General features: G+C 37.4%; 1 protein-coding gene across 7 annotated transcripts in view; it reads left to right on the top strand.

Annotated features, from left to right (window-relative positions):
- Positions 1–24,915, top strand: part of LOC128738030 (rap guanine nucleotide exchange factor 4) — a 268,496-nt gene that overhangs the window by 163,371 nt on the left and 80,210 nt on the right. For 6 of the 7 annotated variants that reach the window (XM_053832845.1, XM_053832842.1, XM_053832843.1 and 3 more), the window contains 3 exons: positions 9,609–9,754; positions 22,682–22,826; positions 23,209–23,382. In XM_053832845.1, the coding sequence (XP_053688820.1) occupies positions 9,609–9,754; positions 22,682–22,826; positions 23,209–23,382 (465 nt within the window). The remainder of the gene's footprint in view (positions 1–9,608; positions 9,755–22,681; positions 22,827–23,208; positions 23,383–24,915) is intronic. The other variant, XM_053832841.1, reaches the window with a different exon arrangement.

Raw genomic sequence — 24,915 nt, 5'->3', positions numbered from 1 at the left:
ACTTTTTGTGCAATTTTAATCCTATTTTGCTCCAATTTTTGTTCAAATTTTGTCTTTTTTGGCCCAATTTTATTACTATTTTGGTCCGATTGTGGTTAAACTTAAGTTCAAGAGTTCAATTGTGGTATTATTTTAAGTCAATTGTGGTCCAATTATGGTCCAACTTTGGGTCAATTTGGGAATATTGTTGTTCCAGTTGAAAATCGTAACAATCGACTCGCGACATTCGGTTTTATTCTTGTTTGTGTGTCGCAACTACGTCGCACGTGGTTCGCTGTGATCGCACATTGATACGCTATACAGCGCACCACGTGCGACGTAGTTGCTACACACAAACAAGAATAAAACCGAATGTCGCGAGTCGATTGTTACGGTTTTCAACTGCAACAACAATAGTATTAGCCCAAGCTATGGTCCAATTTGGGATCAACTTTGGTCCGATAGCAATTTAATTTTGGGTTTATGGGTTTTGTCCAATTTCAGTCTAATTTCCGTCCACACAAATTTGGTCCATAATTATCGTCCATTTTTGGTCTAGTTTTAGCTCAACCTTGGTCCAATTTTGATACAATTCTGGTTTAACTTTGGTCCGATTCTTGTTTAATTTTAGTCTAATTGCGATTCAAATGTGATTCATTTTTAGTTCTCTTTTGGTCAGATTTTAGTTCCATTTTGGGGCAATGATGTTCTAATTTTTGTCCAACTTTGGGCCAATGTTGCGCAGTATTTGTCCCATTTTATTCCTATTTTATATTCAATTTCGGTTCAAATCTGGTCCCACTTTAGTCCAAACGTGGTCTTGTTTAAGTCAATTGTGGTCAAATTTTGGACCTTGGTCCTAATTTGGAATAGTCTTAACTTTGGTGCAATCGCGGTTTAATTTTTGTTTCTCTAAGGGTCAATTGTAGATCAATTTTAGTTCAATATTGGTCCAAATTTGATCCAGATATGGCCTAAATTTAATGTGATTCTGGTTCAATTTTAACAAATGTTGTTCAACTTTGGTCCAATGTTAGTTCAATTGTGGACTTTTAGCCTAGGTTTAATCCAATCTTAATTCCATTTAGGGCCAATTGTGGTCCGATTTTGGTACAAATTTAGTCCAACTTTAATCTCATATTCTGCAATTATGGCCAAATTTTGGTTCAATTTTTATTTTAGTCCGATTTTTATTCAATTGAAGTCCAATTTCGATTCAATTTTGGTCTCAATTGGATTTAATTATGGTCTCATTTTAAATTAATTATGATCTAACTTTGGATCAATTTTGAAACAATCATAACCCAAGTTGTGCTCCAATTTGTGATCAACTTTGGTCCAATGTTTGTTTAATTTTAGTATAATTGTGGTCCAAACTTGAGCTATTTTTAGTCCTATTTGGTTCAATTTTAGTTGCATTTAGGGCCAATGGTGTTCTAATTTTCGGTAAATAAATAAAAAGAAAATTTATCCTATTTAAGGGGAAACCGAAAGTGGCTCAAAGATGGCTGGATAAATGGCTACCATTCGAAGCATGTATTGTTTTGCGCCTTAAAAATGCATCTGTATTGGCAGAGCACGCTTTCGCCACGTAATCAGTGCTTCCAGCGCTGTTATAATGTCCTAAAACTTGTAATTCAATTTATCGATCTGCTGTGTATCAATAAACGCTCAGCAAAACATAATTGCTAATGGAAAATAAATTTAACTGAACATATCGATCATTACGTGTTCATAAAAGCGACCAATGTATAATTTGGAATTAGTTAATAGATATTTGGTTACGCATATATTTCGTTGATTTCGGAAAAAGCAGCAACACAGTATCAAACTTTCGTCACGTCAATGAGCTTTTACAGAGCTTTCAACTTTCGCCGCATCGATGAGCTTAGAATGAAATAAACAAACAAAACGCAAACGCAGGAATCGAAAACGCAATCCGATGCAAGCGGATTAATTAAACATCCTAGTGATCCTACGCATTATTCAGTTGCTGCTGTTAATATTGATTGAATCGGAATGCCTTGATAAAGAAAACAAACCCTTTTTCGGGATGTTTGTAGTCAGTGCGGTTGGCTGCGGATCAGCTGTTTATGTTTGCAAGCTCCGCTATTTGACATATATTACCAATACTAATGCAATATTCAAATAAACGTTTAGGTTTTTAACGAACACATGAGATGTACAGTACAGTGTTTGTCGCACTAACACAATAACGTTAGCCACTTTCGGTTCCGCCTTAATTCTACTATGTATATTTTATTCTTGACATTATATTTTATTCTTGTTCTGTTGTTCGAAACCAGACACTGAAGAAGCCTGCAAGTCGTAGGCGAAATACGTATCTGTCAAGAATAAAATACACATAGTAGAATTAAATTGTGTAAGTTTTATTTTAATTTAATTGCCAGGTTTCGTATTCTACTAAGACGCTCCAAAAACTTCAGTTCTAATTTTTGTCGAACCTTAGGCCAATGTTGTGCAGTTTTGGTCCGAATTCGGTCCCATTTTATTCGTATTTTGGTCCAATTTTGATTCAATTTATGTCAAATTTCGTTTCAATACTGGTCCTAACTTAGTTCAGTTATGGTCTTATTGACTTATTGACTTATCAGTCAATTGTGATGTAAATTTGGACTTTGGTCCAAATTTGAAATAGTTGTAATCCTGGTTGTGGTCCAATTCGTGATTCGTAAACCAATTGCGCTTTAAGTTTGGTTTCTCGGTAGCTTCGTTGGCCAATTTGGGTTTTATTACACTCTTATAATGGCTTTTAGGACTGATATTGGTCACAAAAACCACAATAAGAGTACAATAAAACTAAACTTGTAACTTAGCTGTAGACCAATTGTAGTTCGATTTTGGTTTAAGTTTCTTCCAGTTTTGGTTCTATTTGATTTGATTTCGGTCTAATATTGGTTCAAATTAGATCTAGATATGGTTTAATTTTAATCCGATTCTGGTTCAATTTTGGGTTGGTTTTGGTTTATTTTCGATCCAACTTTTGGCCCACTTTTGACTTTTGATCCCATTTTAATTCAGTTTTTGTTTACTTTTACTCTAATTTCTGTCCATAATAATCATCCATTTTTGGTCTAGTTTCGGTCCAATTTTGACCCAAATTTAGGTTAACCTCGGTTCAATTTTTGTTTAATTTTTAATCTAATTGTGGTCCATATTTAATCTATTTTTAATCCTATTTTCAAGTCCTAGTTTAACTCCAATAGTGTTCTAATTTTTGTCCAACTTTGGGCCACTGTTGTGCAGTTTTGGTCCAATTGTGGTACCAACTTGGTCCAATTGTGGTCTTATATAAGTCAATTGTGGTTCAATTGCGGTCTAACTTTGCACTTTCGTCCAAATTTGGCATAGTTTTTAGTCGAATTGCGGTTTAATTTTGGTTTCTCTATTAGTTAATTGTAGACCCATTTTTGTTCTACTTTGATCAAAATTTGATCCAGTTTTGGTTCCCTTTTGGACCAATTATAATTTAATTTCAATATGATCTAATTTTAATCCAATTGTGGTCATATTTTATTTTTAGTTTTGGTTCATTTTCGATTTGATCCAATTTTGATTCAGTTTCTGTTCCATTAATGTTTAATTTTGTTCCAAATTTGGTCCAGTTGTAGTATAAATGTGGCCCAGATTTGACGTATTTTTAGTCCAATTTGAATCCTATTTTGGTTCAATTTTGGTCCGATAATTTAAGTCCTATTTTGTTAATGTTGTTTTGGTTCCATTTTGAATCATTTTTTTTTTTTTATTTCGGTTCAATATTGGTCCAAATTAGATTCAGATATGGTCTCATTTTAATCCGATTCTGGTTCAATTAAGGCAATAGTTGTGTTTTGGTCCAATTCTAGTTTAAGTGTGGTGTGTGCGCAGTTTTAACCTAGTTTTTATCCAATTATGATTCCATTTAGGGCCAATCGTGGTCCAATTCTGGTAAGAATTTAGTCCAACTTTTTGTCCAATGATAAGCAATAATGGCCTAATTTTGGTTCGATTTTTATCTCATTTTAGCCCAATTATATGGTCCATTTTTTATTCAATTTAAATACTATTTTGTTCCAATTTAATTCAAATTCATGACCCATTTTGGTCTTATTTTGCTCTAATTTTAGTAAAACTTTGGTCAAATGTTGGTCTAATTTCAAACCAATTTTGGTTCAAGTTTCGTCTTCTTTTTGACCCAATTTTATTTCTATTTCGGTCCGATTTTGATTCAATTTAAGTTCAAAAGTTCAAATGTGCTATTATTTTAAGTCAATTGTACTCCAATTATGGTCCAACTTTTGAGCAACTTTGGAACAGCCTTAGCCCAAGTTGTGGTCCGATTTGGGATCAGCTATGGTCCGATTGCGGTTTAATTTTGGCTTATTTTGGCTTATATTGGTAAACAAACCATTGGTGGACCATCACTGGTAACGCTAAACACTCAACCAATGGTACTTTCATTATTAGAATCTTTCGATTAAGCCTAAAGAAATCAGTTTATGTTGTAAATCTCTATATTTTATAGCATATATTTTTCAAAACAAATGGGACATTTCAAATTCTAGGGTCTAGGGACACTAATGGCGGCATTTTTCGCATTTTTAACAGTATAATGGACCCTCATTTTGATCTTGTTTTGGTCCAATTGTAATCCAATTTTAGTCTAATATTAGTAATATGTTTGTCAAATTTTGCTCTAATTTTAGTCCTATTTTTGTCCAAGTTTGGTCTCTTTTGGTCCAATTTCATTCCTATTTTGATTCAATTTAAGTTCAAGAGTTAAATTGTGGTATTATTTTAAGTCGATTGTGGTTCAATTGTGGTTCAAGTTTGGATCAATTTTAGAAATACTCATAGATCAAGTTGCGGTGCGATTTGGGATCAACTTTGGTCCAATTTTAGCTTATTTTTAGGTTAATTATGGACCAATTTAAAGCCTACCTTGGTACACGTTTGATCCAGTCCAGATTCAGTTTTAATTTCATTTTGTATCAATTTTGGCCCTATTTTGATTCGATTTCAGTTTAATATTAGTCTGTAATATAAGTTTGTGCCAGGTACGGTTTAATTTTAATCCGCTTTTAGTTCAATTTTGGTTTAGTTTTAATTCAGTTACTATCCAATTTTCGGTCCACTTTTGATCCCATTTTCATTCAGTTTTTGTCTAATTTCAAGTCTAATTTCTGTCCACACAAATTTGGTCCAAAATTAACTTCCAGTTTTGGTCTAGTTTCCACCCAACTTTGATTCAATTGCGATACAATTTTGGTTCAACTTTGGTCCAATTTTTGTTCAATTTTAGTCTAGTTGTGGTCCAAATTTGACCTATTTTGGTTCAATTTTAGTTCCATTCAGGGCCAATACTTACTTACTCAGGACCAGTTGTGTTTTAATTTTTGTTCAACTTTGGGCCAATGTAGTGCCGTTTTGGTCCGAATCTGGTCCTTTTCCTATTCAATTTCTATTTTGGTCGAATTTTGATTCAATTTATGTCCAATTTCAGTTCAATTCTGGTCCCAGTTTGGTCCAATTGTGGTATTATTTTAATTCAATTGTGGTTCAACTGTGGTCCACCTTTGGACTTTAATCCAAAGTTGGAATAGTCTTAATTCAAGTTGTGGTACAGTTTGAGATTAAATTTGGTCCAATTGCGGTTTAATTTTGGTTTCTCTATGGGTTAACTGTAGACTAAATTTATTTCTATTTCAGCCCATTTGGTCGGTGTTAAGTCAGACCGAACCAAGTGACAAAACTTTGATTTCGAGAAAAACGCGTTTAAAGTTCGCTGCGTTTAAAGTTTATGGCTTATAGCTATCAATCGTTCGAAATCATCTCATAACTCTGGCTGTTTGGAACATTTTGTAGTCTAAATAGAGTCAAATGTAATTAAAAAATTCTGGATCGTTCGCTGTCATTAACTCATTTTTTTATTAAATTTTGCGATTTGGTCCGGTCTGACTTAATCTGATCGACCAAATGTGATCCAGATGTAGTCTAGTTTTAATCCGATTCTGGTCCAATTTTATTTTAAGTTTTGATATATTTTCGATGCGCCGCCCGGTTAGCTTCGGAGTACTACGCTGGCCTGACAAGCCAGACGTCGTATGTTCGAATTCCGTCTGGGAGGTGCTGCTATAGAGTCAGTAGGATCGTTGCACTAGTCTGTCGATAAAGAAGGGTCAAGTTCTCAACAGGACGTTTATGCCTATGGCATAAATTTTGATTCAGTTTCTATCCCATTGATGTCTAATTTCGCCCAACTTTGAACTGATTTTGATCCAAATTTGGTTCAACTTTGGTCCAATGTTTGTTCAATTCTAGTTCAAAGTCAAATTGTGGTCTAAATTTGTCATAATTTTAGTCCAATTTGAATGCTATTTTGGTTCTATTTTAGTTCCAGTTGGAGCCAATGTTGTTCCAATTTTTGTCCAACTTTGGTCAATGTTGTGTAATTTTGATCGGAATTTGGTCCAGGTTTGGTCCAATTTCAATTCTAAACTTAAATTAACTTAACTTAACAACTAAACTACAATTAGACAAAAATTGAACCAAAATTGACCACAAATCGCACCACAGCTTGGGCTATGACTGTTTCAAAATTGACCCAAATTTGGACCACAATTAATTTAAAATAATACCACAACTAAGTCAAATTGAGTCCAAAATTGAACCGACATTAGACTTAAATTGAATCAAAATTGGACTAAAATAGGAATTAAATTGGGGCAAAAAAGACCAATGTTGACGAAAAATTGGATCAAAATTGAACCAAAATTAGATTGTAATTAGAGCAAAGTTTAACATGAGTTAGATCAAAGCGGGACGGGAATAGCGTAATTTGGCAAATGCGTATCGCCTATGTTGCCAAAATCGAAACCGTGCCAAAATCAAGACCCTTTTTTGATATGAAAATTTGCATGAAAATGCGTTAGGAATTGAGTAAATATTATTAATCAACTATTGCAACCATTTTATGTTTGAAAAGTCCGCCAAGAGCTATCCGTCTGGTGCAAGTAAGTTCTTGGAAACCTGCGGTAAGACGTAGTCCTACGGCAATAAAAATATTATTGTTCGAAACATTCTGTAACAGCAAACTTTTTTTTTCATGAACACACTGGGGGCATCATTTTTACGTCATTCAAAGCATGTATGCGGAATCTGACTGATTTTTAAGCATATATTTGTAAGGAAAATATTTTGTATTGCCAAAAACGGATACTTTTGTTGCTAAAATCCAGGCATGCCAAATTCGAAATCCCCCTGTACAAATTTAGACCATAATTGGTCTGAAATGATATAAAAATTGAACCAAAATTAGGCCATAACTGCAGAACATTGATTGGATTAAATTTATACCCAAATTGGACCACAATTGGCCCTAAATTGAATTTTAATTCTATTTTGGTCCGAATTTGATTCAATTTAATACCATTTCTAGTCCAATTTTGATCCTATTTTGGTCCAATTCTAGTCCAACTTTTGTGTAATTATAGTTCAACTTTCGGTCTTATTTTAGATCAATTGTGGTCCAAATATGGTTCAATTTTAGTTCAATTTTGGTCCACTTTCGATTTTATTTTAGCTCATTTTTATTTAATGTTTGATCCAATTTTAACAAAACTTTAGTTCAATCATCCAAATATTTTAAGTTTAATTATGTTGCAGTTTTGTCTAATTTTGATCCAATTATATACCAATTTAAATCCTATTTTGGTTCACTTTTGATTTAGTTTTGTTTCGATAAACTAATTTTGATCCAATTATGGCATAATTTTAGTCCAATTGTGAACCAATTTTTGGTTAATTGTTTATCCAATTGTAGTATAATTTTTGTTCCATTTTCCCCAAGTTTTCTGTCTGTCAAATTTTGTTCAAATTTTGTGGGCCAATTTAAACCAATTTTTAATCTAACTTTCTTAAAATTTTAATCTAACTTTGGTTTAATTTCAGTTCATTTTTGGTCCGTTTTTGATCCCATTTTTGTGGGCCACATTGTTTCAGTTTTGATCCAATATTGGTCCAATTTTGATCTTAAGAACTTTGGGATATAAACGTCTTTAAGACTTGACCCTTCAACGGACTTCACAGTCGGTTATTAGAGATCAGGACCATTACTACTACTTTACTAGATAGCTTACTTACTAGCAGCACCGCCTAGTCGAGATTGGACATTCGACGACTGGGTTGTCAGACCAGAATTTGGTCCAATTATGATCTATATATGGTCCGGTTTTGCTTAAATTTGGTCCAATTTTGTTACATTTACATGTTACATTTTGTTTGATTTTGGTAATTTAACTTTGATCTAACTTTGAACCAATATTGGTTCAACTTTAATGTAATTTATAGTCCGCGTTTGGCCCAAATTTGATCCTATTTTGGTTCAATTCTGATCTAGTTGTAGTTCATTCTGGTATAATTTTTGCCCATTTTGATTTGATCTAGTAGCGCCTCCCAGTTGGCCTCGAGGAACGGTGCTGGTCTAATAAACTAGTCGTCGTATGTTCGAATCTCGGCTGAGAGAGGCTGTTAGAGTAAATGGGATCGTGGCACTAGCGCCGCTATTGTCATGTACTCTAACTGCTGGCTGCGAAGTCTGTCGTATAAAAATAGAAGGTCAAGTACCGATAACGGAATGTAGCACCTAGGCTTTGCTGCGGTCTTATTTGCAAAATAGATCCTATTTTGTTCTAATTCGTAAAATTTTGGTCTGGTTTTGGTACAACAATGGTCCAATTGTGGTACAATTTGGTCCAACTTGTGTCTAATTTTGGTCCAACTTTGATCACATTTTTGTCAACTTGTGGTCCAATTTTTTGGTTCATTTGTAGTGCAATGTTGGTCGAAATTAGTCTAATATTTGTTCAATTTGTGCTTAATTTTTTATTATAATTTATTATTCATTGCCTTTGCCTATCGGTTCTCATGTCTAAATGAGAATTTTAAACTGTGAATGGGCAATAAACGGATTTTAGTTAAAAATTTATTCCATACGTTGCATATTTTCCATTGAAAAAATCAATAACTTGACTCGTATATCACTTCAAACGTCAAACAGAAAGCGAGGCACGTGCCCCAATGTGTCCCACATTGTGGGCACACCAGCGTTCATCAGTTGAAACTGAAAATAAACAACGTTCTCGAAAGCATCTCAATAATTTACATACACATCCGTTCGCCATTTCAAGTTCAGCTATTGTTCGCAACCGAAGCTCGCAGCAGGTAGCCCACTTCACCTGGTCCGAATGATTTACGGACCAACGCGCGGTGTACATCTGCTCGGTGACCTTGTTCCGGTAGCAAACTTTATTAATTATTGAACAAACGGTCCAAACTTCCGTGCAACCGTCAATCAATTCTAAAACCAGCTTTGCTTCTACTCACCAATCAAAGCCAGAGAGCGTAGACAGTATGGAAATACAAAACCCCGTAAATTTCATCCCCGTTTCACCCTTCCACAACTCACTACACACTCACGCATTCACACTCTGCTCACGGTGACTGGGAACCAGGGCCCCCACACACACACACATACACTCACACACCAGACACCAGGATTTGCAATTCAAATTTCAAATGATGCTTTTTCCGTTTTCCACTTTCATTTCCGCTTTCCTGTGGCATCGCAGATCGCACGAACGGACCCACGAGGAGCTGGAACTGGTGTACGAGGAGTTGCTTCACATTGCCGCACTGTCCCACCTGTCGACGTCCATCAAGCGGGAACTGGCGTCGATCATCGTGTTCGAAGCGCACGCACATGCCGGAACTGTGTGTAAGTATTCATGGACATACCTTTTTGTTTCCCGCCCAACCTGTCGGATAGCTATCGGGGTAGAAGCGCGTCAGCTGTCCCGAACTACGACGGCCACCGGGTGACTAATTACTTACGGCGTTAATTTAAGCGACGGCACAAAACTAGATGCGCTCCATTTAGTCCTACGGACACTCAACCGAAAGTGGATGACAAACAGGGTTAATGAAAGGCAATCAAATGCTTTTGTCGAGGGTTCAGCCTTAAAACAGGCGTTTAAGGGTTTACCCCCAACGGCTTCAAATCTTTCAGAATTGGTTGGCATTTTACGGTCGAACCCCGGTCGTCCGGGGGATGACATACTACGAAAAATGCAATCTGCATGGAAAAAGCTTTCCCGACTGACATGCTGCGGCAGCAGATGGGCACCTCTATTGTCCTTTGCCTGCCTCCAAAAGGACCCGTCACAGCAATAAAGCCGAGCTGCCACCAGCGCGTAACGTCCGTTGGCAGCATCTTGCCAAGGAACAATGACGCGGATGAAAGCAGCAGCGCCATCGGAAATGACAGTCGGGACGGCGATGATATTTAATTTTCACGTGCCATTTAGCACCTGGCATGCGTTGGACTTTTACCAGGAATGTGGTTTCTAGTCGGTGTCCTGGCGGCTGGCAGCCGGGGCGGTGGTGGTGGCTAACACCAGCTGGGTTTGTTCGTTCGAGTGGTGCTTTTTTATTCACACAAATCGAGCACATGACAAGTCGATTATGCTCTATGTCAAAGACTTGGGTTACATTGGTGTTGCCCGATGACAATTGGTATTTGTAAAAGAAAATCAACATAATATCCTACACACGGTCGTTTACGTGATTGAAGTTGACTAATCGTTTTTACCTGACTTGGCAAGTTTAATTGCTTGACTGGTTGGGTAAAATAATTGCTCATATTATTTACAGAAAAGTTGAATTCATTTTGAATGATCTGTTCGTCTAAGTTTTATAATTTAATTTCGGACGGATTTTCTTTCATTTCATTTCGCTGTTTCCATGGGAGGATACCTAATTAGTAACATTAATTAGAAAAGCGAATATATTCGTAGCACAACTCACCTCACCCCAATCTGGTGGTAATTTGGATAGCTCTGCAGGTGGAAAGCAGAAAATTTTCTGCTTGTTCGAAATAAAAACTCGTCCTAATTATTACCATCACTCATAGTTAGCAGATGTTTGCGTTGACATTCGCTTGTTTTGTCATTTCGCTCGTTCATGTTAATTTCAATCTACTTTTTAACACCGGTAGAATCTAACACATACGTTTAAACACAGGCAACAATGATCCAGCGTAGGAAAAAAAACTCCACTCTGTCATTAATTGGAATTTAATCGAAATGCTGTTCATTTCGCTTGGAAAACTTTTCTTTTACCTCGCTCAAAAAAAAAAATAACACCCCTCACGGTGGGCACGCTGGGAGGAACAACTTATCTTACGATATCTTTTTGTGAATTTTGATAAAATTTTCCACCATCATCCCGACGAAGTTTGTACCACCAAGCGAGTGAGCGAGCGCGCGACTGCTTCACGGTTCAACGGCTACCACGGCTGCAAACCCACGGCAGGTGTCGAAATCTCATTCTAAAGTTGGGAATTTGATTTCCGATGCTTCAAAGTTGGTAAACTTTTGCGAAATAAAAACTGAGCAAATTTGAATTCCGTTAGGTACTTAACGCTTTGTTGAATCAAAGAATAAATCAATTTTCTTCTTTTTCCTTTAATTTAGCTCCAAGGCTCAAAAAATTTACGTGATAAAAATAGGTACGATCGAACAAAACAGATTATAAAAACCATAGGTTAGATAGGATATTAATCATGCATAAAAAATGAAGATGTGTTGATGGATCACAAAAAAATCAGAGAGGTTGTGTACAAGACACGACTGCATATATAGGTGACGCAGGACTACGTGGGTTTCTTTGTAGTGATAGTAGCATGTATTCATGCTTGTAATCATTTGATTCTTCATGTATACATGCTATATGCAACATATATACATGCTACATGCGTTGTATGTAACATTTATCAAAGTAGTAACATTGCATACGTTCAATTCTCAAAAGATTGTGCATTTGAAAACAATTTAACAAAATCAAGAACACATACTATTGCTTTCCTGCTATCTTACTGAAATTAAAGATTGTTTTTATTACCCATGGTTCCCACGTTGAAGGGATTTTACTAATTCAATCCTATTTTATCAACAGCACATCTTTTCACACAGCACATAGCACTGTAGCATATTTTTCCAACACAGATATCAAATTCGCCGAGGTTTAATCGTCTCGCAGTAAAAAATTTGCGTTCTGTTGGGACAACGAACTTGCGTCATTTTTTGTGCCACACTTCCCTAACACAGACATCAAATTGGACTAGGTTTAATCGCGTTCGTAAGAAATCTGTTGGCACGAAGGGGCTTTGTCAATCTTTCTGGCGTACTTCCCAAGCAAGGACATCAAAATGGTCTAGGTTTAACCGTGGTGTTAAGAAATCTTGTTGAAATGAGGAAACTTTGTCACTAGTTTTGGCTTACTTCCCAAGCACAGACATCAAACTGGTATAGGTTTAGATCATCGCAAAGAATCTTCCAACCAATCACGAAGCGAGAATTCTGGTGAAACATAGGTTCATTATTTTCAATCTTTCAATAGTTAAACACCATGAATCCATACTTTTTTTCATTTGGGTCAATTCTTAGAAGATTTTCCGATCGATTGGTGTAAGAATATTGAAAATCGATCGGAAAACCGCTGAGCTATTAGCGCTCAAAACCTTTCATTTTTCGTGACGCTTCCATTTTTCGATTTTTTGGAATGACACCCTATCTCAAAACTTGCCGTAAGACGTAGTCCTACGTCAAAAGTATCACCCTACGAATCGGTCCAAACTATCTATGCGGTTAAAATCCAACCTAAAACGCTAAAAATTGAATTATATTTGGAAGACTGGACATCGCGCGGATGTTAAATAGGTACGCTTGACGAATCGCAGTCTTTCGGTAAACCTAGGCTCTACCAAATCGTATAATTTCTGCAACATTCCCAGTGCTCCACAAGGCAGTAATTTAGAAAAATTACTGTTCAGCACATACTTCAATAACACTTTTCCCTTGTAATTCCATCAGTCCAAAACTATGAGTAGCATCATTATATGTAGATATAATTTAAAATATTCCTTGTTGTGCGGAGGGCTATGAGCAGCTATTATATTTTCAAAGTTTATTACTCTTGAACCTAACGAGAAAAAATTCGAAAGAAAAGTTGGAAAAACTGTATTCTAATGCACACTAAAAAAATTAAACCGGGTCTGTGTAAGCCCGGTCTTTAGATATTTGACCATACGTCAGGAAAACAATATAACGCTTCTCTGAAATTATTGTCACTAAAACACAAGGAATGGGTGGACAGAGAAAAAAACTTTTTAAAAGATTTCCAAGGTTTAGAACATTACCCATTGATTTCTGCTAAAGTGCTGTCACCGTTTGGTGGTATTTGAAGACTTCGGTATGTTACGTTATTGGGGTCGCTCTCGCTCGTCACAACCTGAGAGAGAGGCGCCAGCTCAGTGACAGATTGATTGTTATCGTTGTCTTCTTCTTCTTATATTTGGTGCAAAAAATTCAAATACTACAATTTAATTCAAGTCAGCATGCTTCGGTTTGCGAGGGGTTTGAAATTTCAACGCAAATAAATATTTCTCCTGTTTTATTCAATCAAGCTATCCCGGTTCATACTGACATTTCTTACCGGGTTTTCACTGATAGTTTGATGCACAATAACAATCCCAGCTGGCGCCTCTCTCTCAAGACACAACAAAGCAGTTGATGGCACTAAAGAAGCTATAATAAAAGACTGGCGACGTAGCTCAGGATAACTCACTCAGGAGTATCTGGCATCAGTAGGCCAGATCCTCTCGTCGACGATTGAAGTTCAAGCAAAACAGTCATCGAAGAGACGATGAGTTGCTTCGGCCATTCTTTTATTATAGCTTCTTTAGGCAACGTTTGATTCTCTCTCGATTAGTAACATAATTTTTATTTTCCAGTGTGTTTTATTAAACTGTTTATTTTATTTTTGACCACAGGAAAAACTGATTAGCGTTAATTATTTTGGCAGTACAAAATATGGTAAAAGGATTTCCTTTCCACGGAAATATACACGATGTGTGGGAGTTGAATGCCCTTGGTACAGAACATGCCATCTTGGCAACGGTACAATTCGCTGCCGAGGCGACGAACTGTCACGAACAGTTCGACGCATCGTCGTGTCGGCAGTCATCGGTATCATCAGTTGGCTGAACAATCGAGCGATTCTTTGTGGCTGTAATTTAGGCTCTGCACAGACTGCGCTTATTGACTTGTGGTGTGTATATTTTGCTAATTGCAATGGTTGGTTTAGTGCAGTTTGTTTTTTCAAATGTGTTTTTGTGCCACACCATCCCCGTTTTGAAAGAATAATGTAAAACGATGAAGATATTTTGAAAAGGTAATTTTTTAGTTAACCCTTCCGTTTTAAATTTTTGTTTTTCTTCATTCAACGAATTTGAATTGAAAAGTTTTGTTTTATTCATTCAACGGCTTAAGGAAACCACAAGGAAAGGGTATAAGCCGTGATTTTAATAAAAACTAGTCATGCGGCATATCAAAATTTTGCGGACAAGCCCTTAGACGATAAATGACTTCACCAGACTGAAAATGTCCACTTGGGTCAGGTTCGAAAAGCGCACGTATTCTAGGACCATGTAGTGTAGTCTCTGTATTCACTTCGTGTTCTCTCTCTCACGTTCGTTCACGTTCTATGCCCAGAAATAAACTATTTTCTCTGTGTACCTTGTAACAAGTGACTAGCTCGCTTCACACTCTAGGGTAGATAACTTACCTGGATGCAATCGACAACTCACAGATTAGATGCTCATGCAAGACATGACAGACAAGGTTCAGTAGAAAGCAATAAATATACAATGCAAGAATTCTTTTATATAGAGTAGGGCGGGGCATAAGTGCGATGTTTGAAGTTGTCATCAATTTTCGGGAGATATAAAGAAGGACAACAACGTAATATATTTGATAGTGATGCAGTAACTCAATGTCTTCACATTCAACTATAAATCATCTGCGGTAATAGTGTTTTGCAAAATAAATTCTTCTTTCTTCTGATCAAGTGCAGATTCGCACTTTTACCCCACTAGCGGGGCAGAAGTGCGAATACCGCGGGGCAAAAGTTCGAAACTAGAATCCACGAAATTAGCCCATCAGTAGCTGACAAAACCATATTATCTTCAATCTGCGTTATGTTTCGGTAAGGAATATTCTCAATTTGCACCTTTTCTATTTTGCGCTGGTGTATTGCAGCTTCCGTTAGATCGAAACTTTTCCAAACGTTTGTTTTTTGTTTCATCAGCGGAAACACATTGTTTTTCTTCGGCCAACATCTGTAGAGCACACAGTTTTCTGCAGATCTTTCATTTCTAGTATCTGTAATATAGTGCCTAAAGCTTTACATAATTAGCTATACATTTTTGCCTCGTCCATAAATCGCACTTTTGCCCCGTCCGTAAATCGAACTTTTACCCCGCTAGGCACTTGACGGAGTTAGATTAAATTACGGAAAAGCGAAATATATTTTGTAAATTATTTTCATTGTATTTTCAAAACAGATATGTGAGTGATGTAAAACGCTGCTACAAATTTTCAACAAGTAATATCCTCCTGTTGATATCTTATTTGCCGTAGAACGAAAAATTACATCAAAACCGCCCTAAAATAACATTTGCACATAACTCAGCAACTATGTTTCATAAGCAACCAAAGTTTACGTTAGTTTGAAGCTGTTAAAGTAGTCATCCATCCATGCCAATGTAGAAAATTTACTCGGAATCTGCACCGATAAATCATTGAATCGCACTTTTACCCACATCGCACTTTTACCCCTCCTTACTCTACTTATATTTTAACTAAACGGTGAACTTCGTTGCGGCCGTCGGGAACGGATGTTAACAACGGGCATGCGAGATAGGAAGAGTGCCAATCATACCAGTCAGTGGCGGGTTCACAAGGATGACCAGAGCTCTTCCAGTATAACGTTCGTTCTGTCCACTCTTCTCGCAGACGAAGCGGGAACTCATCGAATCAAACCACGAAGAGCGGGAGCCAGGCTTAACCAGTCCTCCCCCCGTTCTCTCCTCAGAAACGGAAGTTCCTTTCGACGAAAACGCGTGGCGCGACGATATCGAAGGGCTCGCTAGCCACCAGCACCACTCAACTCAGTATTTGATGAAGTCTTTTTCCGGGGTTTACTGCTCGAACCGTTGACCAAACTGGTTCCCAAGTAACACACAAAACAAGTTAGAAAATAATCTTCATGGAAAGTAGTCGTTTAAGAGTACTATAAACGTACTTTGAAAACATGTGTCGTTATTATTAAGGTTTTGAGATGTTTTGTGATAACATGAATTAATTTGACAGCTCAAATCAAATGAATAATGTTTGTTTTTGTCAACATGTCAACACGATGTTTTTATTATGTGTCTATTACTAAATTAAAACTACTGGAAGAACAAGTTGTAGCTTATGCTATAATAACGTTTTAAAATGGTATGAATTAACCTGATACATACTTCTTTCAATTGTTGTTTCATTAGACTTCAATTTTTTGCGCTTTTCTGGTAATAGAGAAGTTCTGATGTATGTAATGTTATACTATTCTATAACAAGCTGTGTTGCTTGGGTTATAACCGACACGCCGGTCAAACGATGATAACTATCGATATCAATCCCGGGGACTCCCGCTCGATGCTATAAAAGGATTCCTGTTCACTGTAGACGAAACTCCGATGGGCGCTGACACGTGGTACTTCAGCCGGTCTAGTCTAGTAGCCAGTATTCTAGTTGGTCGGACACTCGCCGTGGACGAAACCCTTCGTTGATCGTTGGCACGACAGATACCGGTCTCTCGTGGATGACGTGACTACCCAATTGTGTGACGCACGTGGAATAGTCGGTTCTTTGTCCCGAGTCTACTACGTACCCGACGGAAAACTACGACTGGCTCACGACTATTTTCTTCAATCGCGGAAACCGGTTACTGCTAGAGCTATTCCCTGGCTATCGGCGCACCAGTCAAATCGCTAAGCGATGACAACTTTTCTTTACACCACGAGAACTACTTTTCTCCATGTAAAATGGCGAATAATACGGTATTCACGCTTCTTATTTCTTAACTTTGTCACGGAGCAGGCAACAACGCCCCTGCTTCGATAAAAGTCCGCATTTAACTCTCTTCGGATTTTTTTCGCTCCCCTTTAGAAGCTCACACTCGCTTTGCTAAACTCTCTCCCCGCCCGAAAAAAATAGGATGCAGTCGTACGGCAGGCTTTTCGCCTGCCCATTGAACTTAAAACCTAAGAGTTGTGAGTAGTTATTTCAGGGTTAATTTATTGCGGTTCTTGGACGTCTTTTTTATGGTCTGTACAACGTTTTAATATTTTCACTACATTAAGCATATAGTCCAGGTAAAATCGGTAACAACCTCTAGAACCTCTTCTACAACCATGGCATCGACATTATCTCTTTATCAAATTAATTTGTAGTTCACTAACATGCTTATAAAATTCGCAAATTTTGACATGCAACATAACTATTTTCTGCTGGTATCGGAGCTTCGATCTCTTTCTTGGGCCATTTGGAACCTAAGGTAAGTTAACCTATAGTGGACCCTTTACCTATAATGGACCTCGGGTACAGTTTCGGCGTTTATTAGCTCGTGCTTCTTATTTCCGAAGAAATATGACATGAAACAGAAAGTACTAAATTTTAGTTTAAAAGATTTAGCTGCAATCAATTATTAATGCCTAAAAATCGATATTTTCAACAAGTGAGGGTCCATTATAGGATAACAACCCAAAAGATGTCGCCATTAGTGGACCCTCTCCATGCAAAATACACTAGAATTCCTATAACGGACCCGGTCGCAATCCTATTGTAATCAACAAGGTCTATTAAAGGAAAACGGACATTCCAATCTGTTTTAAAAAATGTGCAAAATATGGGGATTTTTAACGTAAATTGATATTTGTTTAGGCTTAATCGATAGTTACTCGTATTGTAAGTACCATCGGTTGCGTGTTTAGCGTTACCAGTTTAAAATAAATCGTGGAAGAAAACTACTCAAGTACTAGCTGGTCCACTAATGGTTAATTTACCCTATTTCCTGTATAACGGAAGCTCTATCCGGACATTTATACATGCTGTTTATTAGTTCTTATCCCAACCTACAACTTTGCTTAACATTCTTTGATTCTAAAATTTCACTAACTTGTTCATCCTGACATTTTAGAAGTTGTCAGAAATTTTCATAGCGGTAGACATTACCTACAGTGAGTCACAGTGAAAATCGTCCACCTTGTGTTATTAACATCTATGATGGATATAACTAAGAATTACCATAAAAACCTATCAATTTTTCTTTTTGATCGCTAATTTTATGTTACACTTATTAAATAAAATGGTTAAATCCATTTTTACGGAAGTCGAATAACTAAAATTTCAAGAATCATCAAATTTGGTAGACGTCACAGTAAAAATCGCCCACTTTTTATTCCCCCTAATTGTACCTATGTATTGGTGAGATCTGAAACGAATGAGCAAATCTGTATTCAACTGACAGTTCAAAACAGCTTGTATTTGGAACTTCTGCGCAAAATCATTTTCTATTCGTGAAGTATAACGTTAAAAATGGCAGGAAAGAAGCAAACGACTGTGGAAATTAGAAATCTGGTGGTTAGCCATTACAAAAATGGTAAATGTCAGCGATAAATAGCACAAACAGTCGGCAGAAGTCGCACAACAGTCCAATCTATCTTAAAACGGTATAAACATAAACGACCGTGTTGAGAATAAACAAAGAAGTTCCACGAGAAAGATTTTCAACGAGGCGGATGAACGATGGCTCGTTAGACAGGTAAAAGAAGAACCGAAACTAAGTGCTCCAAAACTTGCTGTAGAAGCAGACAAATATCTGCAAAAAAGTCAAACCCAGAAACTGTCCGCAGAATTTTTCGCAAGAACAACTTACATGGTCGAGTAGCTAGACGAAAGCCGTACATTTCTAAGAAAAACATGAAAAGTCGCATGGAATTTGCAAAAACGTACGCTGATAAGGATTCGAATTTTGGAAACATGTTTTATTCACCGACATTTTCGGATCAACTCACAATTCAACATTTTTGGATCAGAAGGTTGAGTAATGGTATGGAGAAACATAATACACAGATAATTTTCAGTTATAAGTTTTGTTTTTGATACAATTAGAACTAGAAAAGAAACAACACTATGGTGGACGGTTTTCACTGTGTGTACATGACTTTATTAATATTTGTATATAAAAATGGGTACACGGGTACCCCGTCGCCTTTATAAAGCTTAATATGTAATACAATGTAATACGCTGTCACGGTTAAATGCTGTAAAGAAATTTTTTTACATCTTCTTATTCAAATGTGTTCGTCTTTAAAAGGGCGGCTTTTGAAAATGATGTTAGGTACTTAGTAGGCTTTTTTCTCGGGTTTCTATGACTTTGACTCATTTGTTTGCCGTTACGGATGGTCAGCTGCAAACGACATGAGATTACTCTGACCTAACCTTCCAGATGGCTCACTGAGAACTGTTGAGCAGCACGATTTGAACAGAACTTCGCCATTCCTGTAACTTTTCCTCCTCTACCACGTCTAAACGTGTCCAGACAACTCTCAATTTGGGTTGACTGTAATGGAAACAGCGTCAAGCTGCTGTCTACCGATTTACCTCTCTATATATACTAGAACAACAATCGATGAAAAGTTCCGGCTATATATGTAATGAAATTACGAAACTTGAAAATTGGGAGGGACCAACATTGTATCAAAAATGTGCTGGAATTGGAATAAAACACGGGCTACCTCTCCGCAGTGCTATCAAAGCGTAAAGCGTGCCAGCGTAAAAGTACTCAAAAAATCGTCTGTAATGGCAAACAACCGGATTTTAAACCGATCTGTTACCAAAGAAATTCGAGAAGGCGGCACAAATAGTTTTATCAGTTACCAAAAACCGTTCTTTTCAGAACGAACATATTCGTTTACTAAAAGTAAAAGATTTTCTTTGCTCTAGTGATCGCATCTGATTAATTTTTAGCGTAATCATTAAAGTGAGCGTGAGTTTGTTTGTATGTTCCACCATAACTCCAAAACACCTTGACCGCTCTCCATCAAACTGGGCACACCTATTCCTTGATATATGGGAATCAGCACTAGGGGGTCGATAAGAGGGGAGGAGGTTTCGTAACAGGGGGAGGAGGTCATAACTCCGAAATCCCTGGACGGTTCTTCACCAAACTTGGCATACATGTTCCTTGACATAAAGGAATCAGCACTGGTAGGTTGCCAAAGGAGGGGGGGCTAACTACCATAGTCCAATAGTTATCTAAGAGAGTGCGTTAAGCACAATAGCCCCTCCATGAAGTAATACCGATAAGGTTGTGCCAGGGGGATTGAGGCTGGAGACTCGAGTAGGGTTTTAGTGGGTCCGGATCGTCACGCCCCATTAGGGGGGTCGGGATACCAAACCCCACTCCCTAAGTTGTCTTCTCAAGTGTCTGATAGTACCGTATCTTCTAAGGTGCTCAGCAGACTCGTAAAAAAGTAGGGGCTAACAAGGGGCTAAGTAAAAGGGGATGCGTTTCTCTTGCATTTAAACCGATTGCAGTTGTGCAAATAACTTTGAGAAGAGGAATATGTATGGTGAAAAAAAGACCTTTGTTTAGTTTCCATTATAGTGGTTTTTATAGAGCAAACCAATGCCTAATTAGCTACATGACAGAAGAGGGAGCTGACAGGGAAAGAATCGACAAGTAGGGGGACGAAGAACGTGAGAATGAATGTATGTTTCGCCATAGCTCCGAGACTTCTTGACCGTTCTTCATTAAACGTCGTTTATCTAACACATGTATTTTGGTATAAAAGAATCAGAGCAGGGGAGTTGACAAAAGAGGAAGATGGTCTCTCACAAGGGCAGAAAGGTTCAAATGGGAAAAGGAGTGCGTTCCTGGATTTCTGAAATAGGGGATAGGGTGGCCATTAACAAAGAGAAGGTTCAAAAACGGTATTTGTCGATTTATAGGGATTACCGGAAAGAAGTCAGATTTACAAGAGGCTCGGGGACAATATGAAGGAAACTGACAAAGAGAGTAGACAAATAAATTAAAATTAAAATAAAATTAAAATTAAAATTAAAATAAAAAAAGGGTTTGGTTTTTCGCGCTATGAGCATTTTCGTTACAATACCAGATGTACAAGTGACTGAGAAAGTGAAAAGCAAAGGGGCCCCGAGTAAGTTCGGGTGATCAGCTAGTTCGTTATATTATTATCGTAAAATAGTTGATGTTACGCTTATTGGTAGGTAGATTTCAATGTAACAAATTCTGAACGTTATCTTTGTGTTTCTTAAGTTACATTTTTGTTTATTTCGTTGATATTTCTTTTCTCGCATATTTTTATTTTTTATTCCTGTGTCATTCTTGTCCAATTTTTGAATCATTTTTAAGTAGTTTTACTGTCATTTTTTATCACTTTTTCACAAAGGTTGCATCATGTTTACGAACAGACATGTGCGTTTTGATTTTATACTTTTCTTCACCATTTTCCAGTTCGTGCGCCGTAAACGTGCCCCTTGCAAAAAAATCGTGTACCTTCTGTTTCAAAAGAACTTTTAACTAGCTTAAAAGAACGTATAAACAAAGACTTGTCCCATTTAATGAAACGTAGTTCAAATCATCCGCAAATCATTTCGTGTGATATCACACTTGGGCGTTGGTCTATTTTACTGTTTCACTTGTTTTTGTCAACTTTAATTAAGCTTCAGAAACACATAAACGAACAGCAAGCAACAGTAAACTAGCGCTTAAAAATAATAACAAGATTCAGTCAGCTTTACCTAATCGTTAATTAAAAAGTTAGTTTAAATTCTGTCCATGTTTCAGCGAAAAAGTTGGTCATCCATCAAGGATGATCATAGTAGAGTAACAGTGTCTGTTTTTAAAACTATCTATCCTCACCCAAGCATCGATAAAGTTCCGCTCTCGTTGCAACGAGATGATCCACATCAAGCACAGGGTGGAAGCAACACGTGCCAGTCAGTCAGCCCAGCAACCAGCAAGGTGACGAAATATCATTTCAAAGTTTAAATTTACGGCGGATATTATTGCCAAACTTTGCGGGGAGTAGAAATGAAAATTTTGAATTTGTTGGGTGGCATTTGTTGCCGGGTCAACGAGCACGTTTCCGAGCACTGGAGCTCAGTCGAATCGAGTTGTTGCTTTATGGGAGGCTGGAAGCAAAACTAAACCAATGATTCTCTGTTAACCTCTGTATTAAGATTAACTAAAAACTTTTTCCAAATTTGAATCTCAATATCCAAAACCTTTGTTTTGTTTCTGGATAATTTGCGGAGACGCTTGATTGAGCGTAAAGCAAGAATTATTCTCAACCGAAAACAGTAGGTTGATTCAACTCTTTTGGAATGCAATGGAAAGATATAGCGAATGAGAAAAAATGCTGTCCCACGTCATCGTAAAACGCGTAAATTTCGCACTTTGTGAGCTCCCTAGCACATAAATTCAAAAGAGCAATCGCCTTTTCGATACCTACCGGTACAAAATTCGATTGTGCCATCAGACCGATCCGCACGATTGCCAACCGCCCGCCCGCTCGCCACCTGGTCGGATGCTGAAACACTTGACGGCAGGCGGCTTTTCCATTCCACCTGAACAACGGCTGGCAATGCAATAGCGTTTTCCCGTTTCCTGTTTCCCGATTATCGTAAATTTTACCACTCTGTCTTTATTTTTTCGTTTCTCTTTTCTCTCGCAGTATTCAACCAAGGCGACGAAGGCCGCTCGTGGTACATCCTGCTCAAAGGTTCCGTCGATGTCGTAATCCACGGCAAAGGCACCGTCGCGACGCTCAAGGAAGGTGACGATTTTGGCAAATTGGCACTTATCAACGATGCTCCCAGGTAGGTAGCCGGCAAACTGTAGGAGTGGAAAGCAGAAAAATGCAAATGAAAATCCCCCTGCGGGGGAAAGTTTTCGAACGGTGCGAAAGCACCGTTTTGGGGTGAAGATAAATTGACAGTATACCGAACTAAACGAAGCTGAACGATATTTCTCAGGGGGTCTTTAAAATTCCTCGCTTAAAGTTTCAGCAGGCGAAACTTTTACGAGATGATTTGCCGGAATCGGCATCTGCTAATCAATCATTTTTAATTGTAGACTAATTATACAGTAGATTTTCCGGATTCATCACTCTAATGTACACTAATCACTGTGCGTTAAATGCTTTTCTTTTACTCCAACCCAACCCCGTAATCCTGTCGTGCAAAAACAAAACAAATGCAGGGCGGCGACAATCGTCCTCAAAGAGAACAACTGTCACCTGCTGCGCGTGGACAAGGAACACTTCAACCGCATTCTGCGGGATGTCGAGGCCAACACGCTACGGCTACAGGAGCACGGCAAGGACGTACTAATCCTGGAGCGGGTGGCGAAACAGCGAGGACACTCGGCTTTCAAGTAAATGCTTTACACCTTCAAACCGGTTCCGTTCCGCTGCTCGTTTGCTTGCACTTAGTACCTTAGTAGCTAGGATTTATGTGCCAGTGTTTACCATGTTTTTGCCATCTACATTTCACTCGCCATTCAGGTTCATTCTAACAATATTCACGCTGTTTTAAAATTACATCAACACTCTTCTGAAGCACGCCGGTTGGTCGCTCGCTCGGTCGGTGCTGCTTGCTCTATCGCTTGTTTTCATATCATTAAGATTAATCATAATTGCTTTCCTCTTTTTACTTGTTTTTTGTTGTTGTCGCCACTAGCGTGCCCAGGCTGAACCACGCTGGGGCACGTGCCCCACTTTGTCTTTAAAATTTAATATAAAACAAAATGATTTCTGTAATCGTGAAGTCCGCAGTTTGTAATTAAATTTGCCATTATTCTTGCGATAATAATTTACTTTGCGTAAAAATAGTTTCAGTTTCAAGTCCAATTTCAATTCTAATTTCTTGCCTAATTTCAACACTAATTTCAATTGCAAGTCTAGTGCCAAGTAAAATTTTAAATGCAATTTCAAGTGCAATTTCAATCCAATTTATATCTAATTTCAAATCCAGTTTCAATTCCCACTTAAGGTTCAATTGCCAATTTAATTTTATGTCCATTTCCAAGTCTAATTTCAAGTCCAATTTCAACTTTGACCGAAAGTTTTCCTGAATATTTACCTAATTATAAAGTTAATATTTCATGAACTAAACAACAGTTAGGTACTTAGGTTAGTTTCATATGAAAATTTTAAGTAAATTTTTTCAGCACAAATGGAATACCGATGTATCTAGAGGCAGACCACCGTCTGCTTCTCTCCCGAAAAAGAGGCAAAAGGCGAAAAAACGGCAAAGAGCCCATATAACAACGTATCAAAACTGGACAAACGAGATAGAAAAAGGAGAAAAAGTGACACAAAAAAAAATGGAGACTAACTGGCATGTAAAATAGTAAACCGAAAGAAAAAACGTAACAAAATGGCAGCAAAAACCGGACATAAAAAGAGAAAAAAATGAAAAATAATAAAAGGGAAAAAAAGAAAGAGAGAGGTAAAACAGACGAGACTGAACACAGAATAAAAGGCATGAAAACAGAAGAAAAATGAGAGAAAAGAAAGAGAAAAAAAGCGAATAAAACAAGAGGAAAAGAAAAAGGAAAAATAATTAAGAGAAAAAATAAAAACGGAAGACAAAAAGAAAAGACAACCAGGACGTAACAGAAAAGAAAAAGACAATAAGAAAAAAACCGGAACAGACGAAAACGAAATAATAGCAGTTAAAAAAAGAAAAAATACATACCAAGGTTGAAAATGACAAAAAACGAAAAGGGAAAGAGGGAAAATTAGGGAAAAGCTAGGATAAAAAAGACAGAAAGAGGAAACAGCGGACAAAAAAAGAAACGAGAGAAGAAATAGAGAAAATGAGAAAAAAATACAGCAAAAGGAAAAAACGTGACTGAAACGGCAGAAAAAGGAAGGAAAACGAGATTATAAAAGAAATAGGAAAA

Source organism: Sabethes cyaneus, chromosome 2 (assembly GCF_943734655.1).
Source record: "Sabethes cyaneus chromosome 2, idSabCyanKW18_F2, whole genome shotgun sequence".
In the NCBI taxonomy this organism is placed as follows: Eukaryota; Metazoa; Arthropoda; class Insecta; order Diptera; family Culicidae; genus Sabethes; species Sabethes cyaneus.
This window is presented reverse-complemented; position numbering and strand designations above follow the sequence as displayed.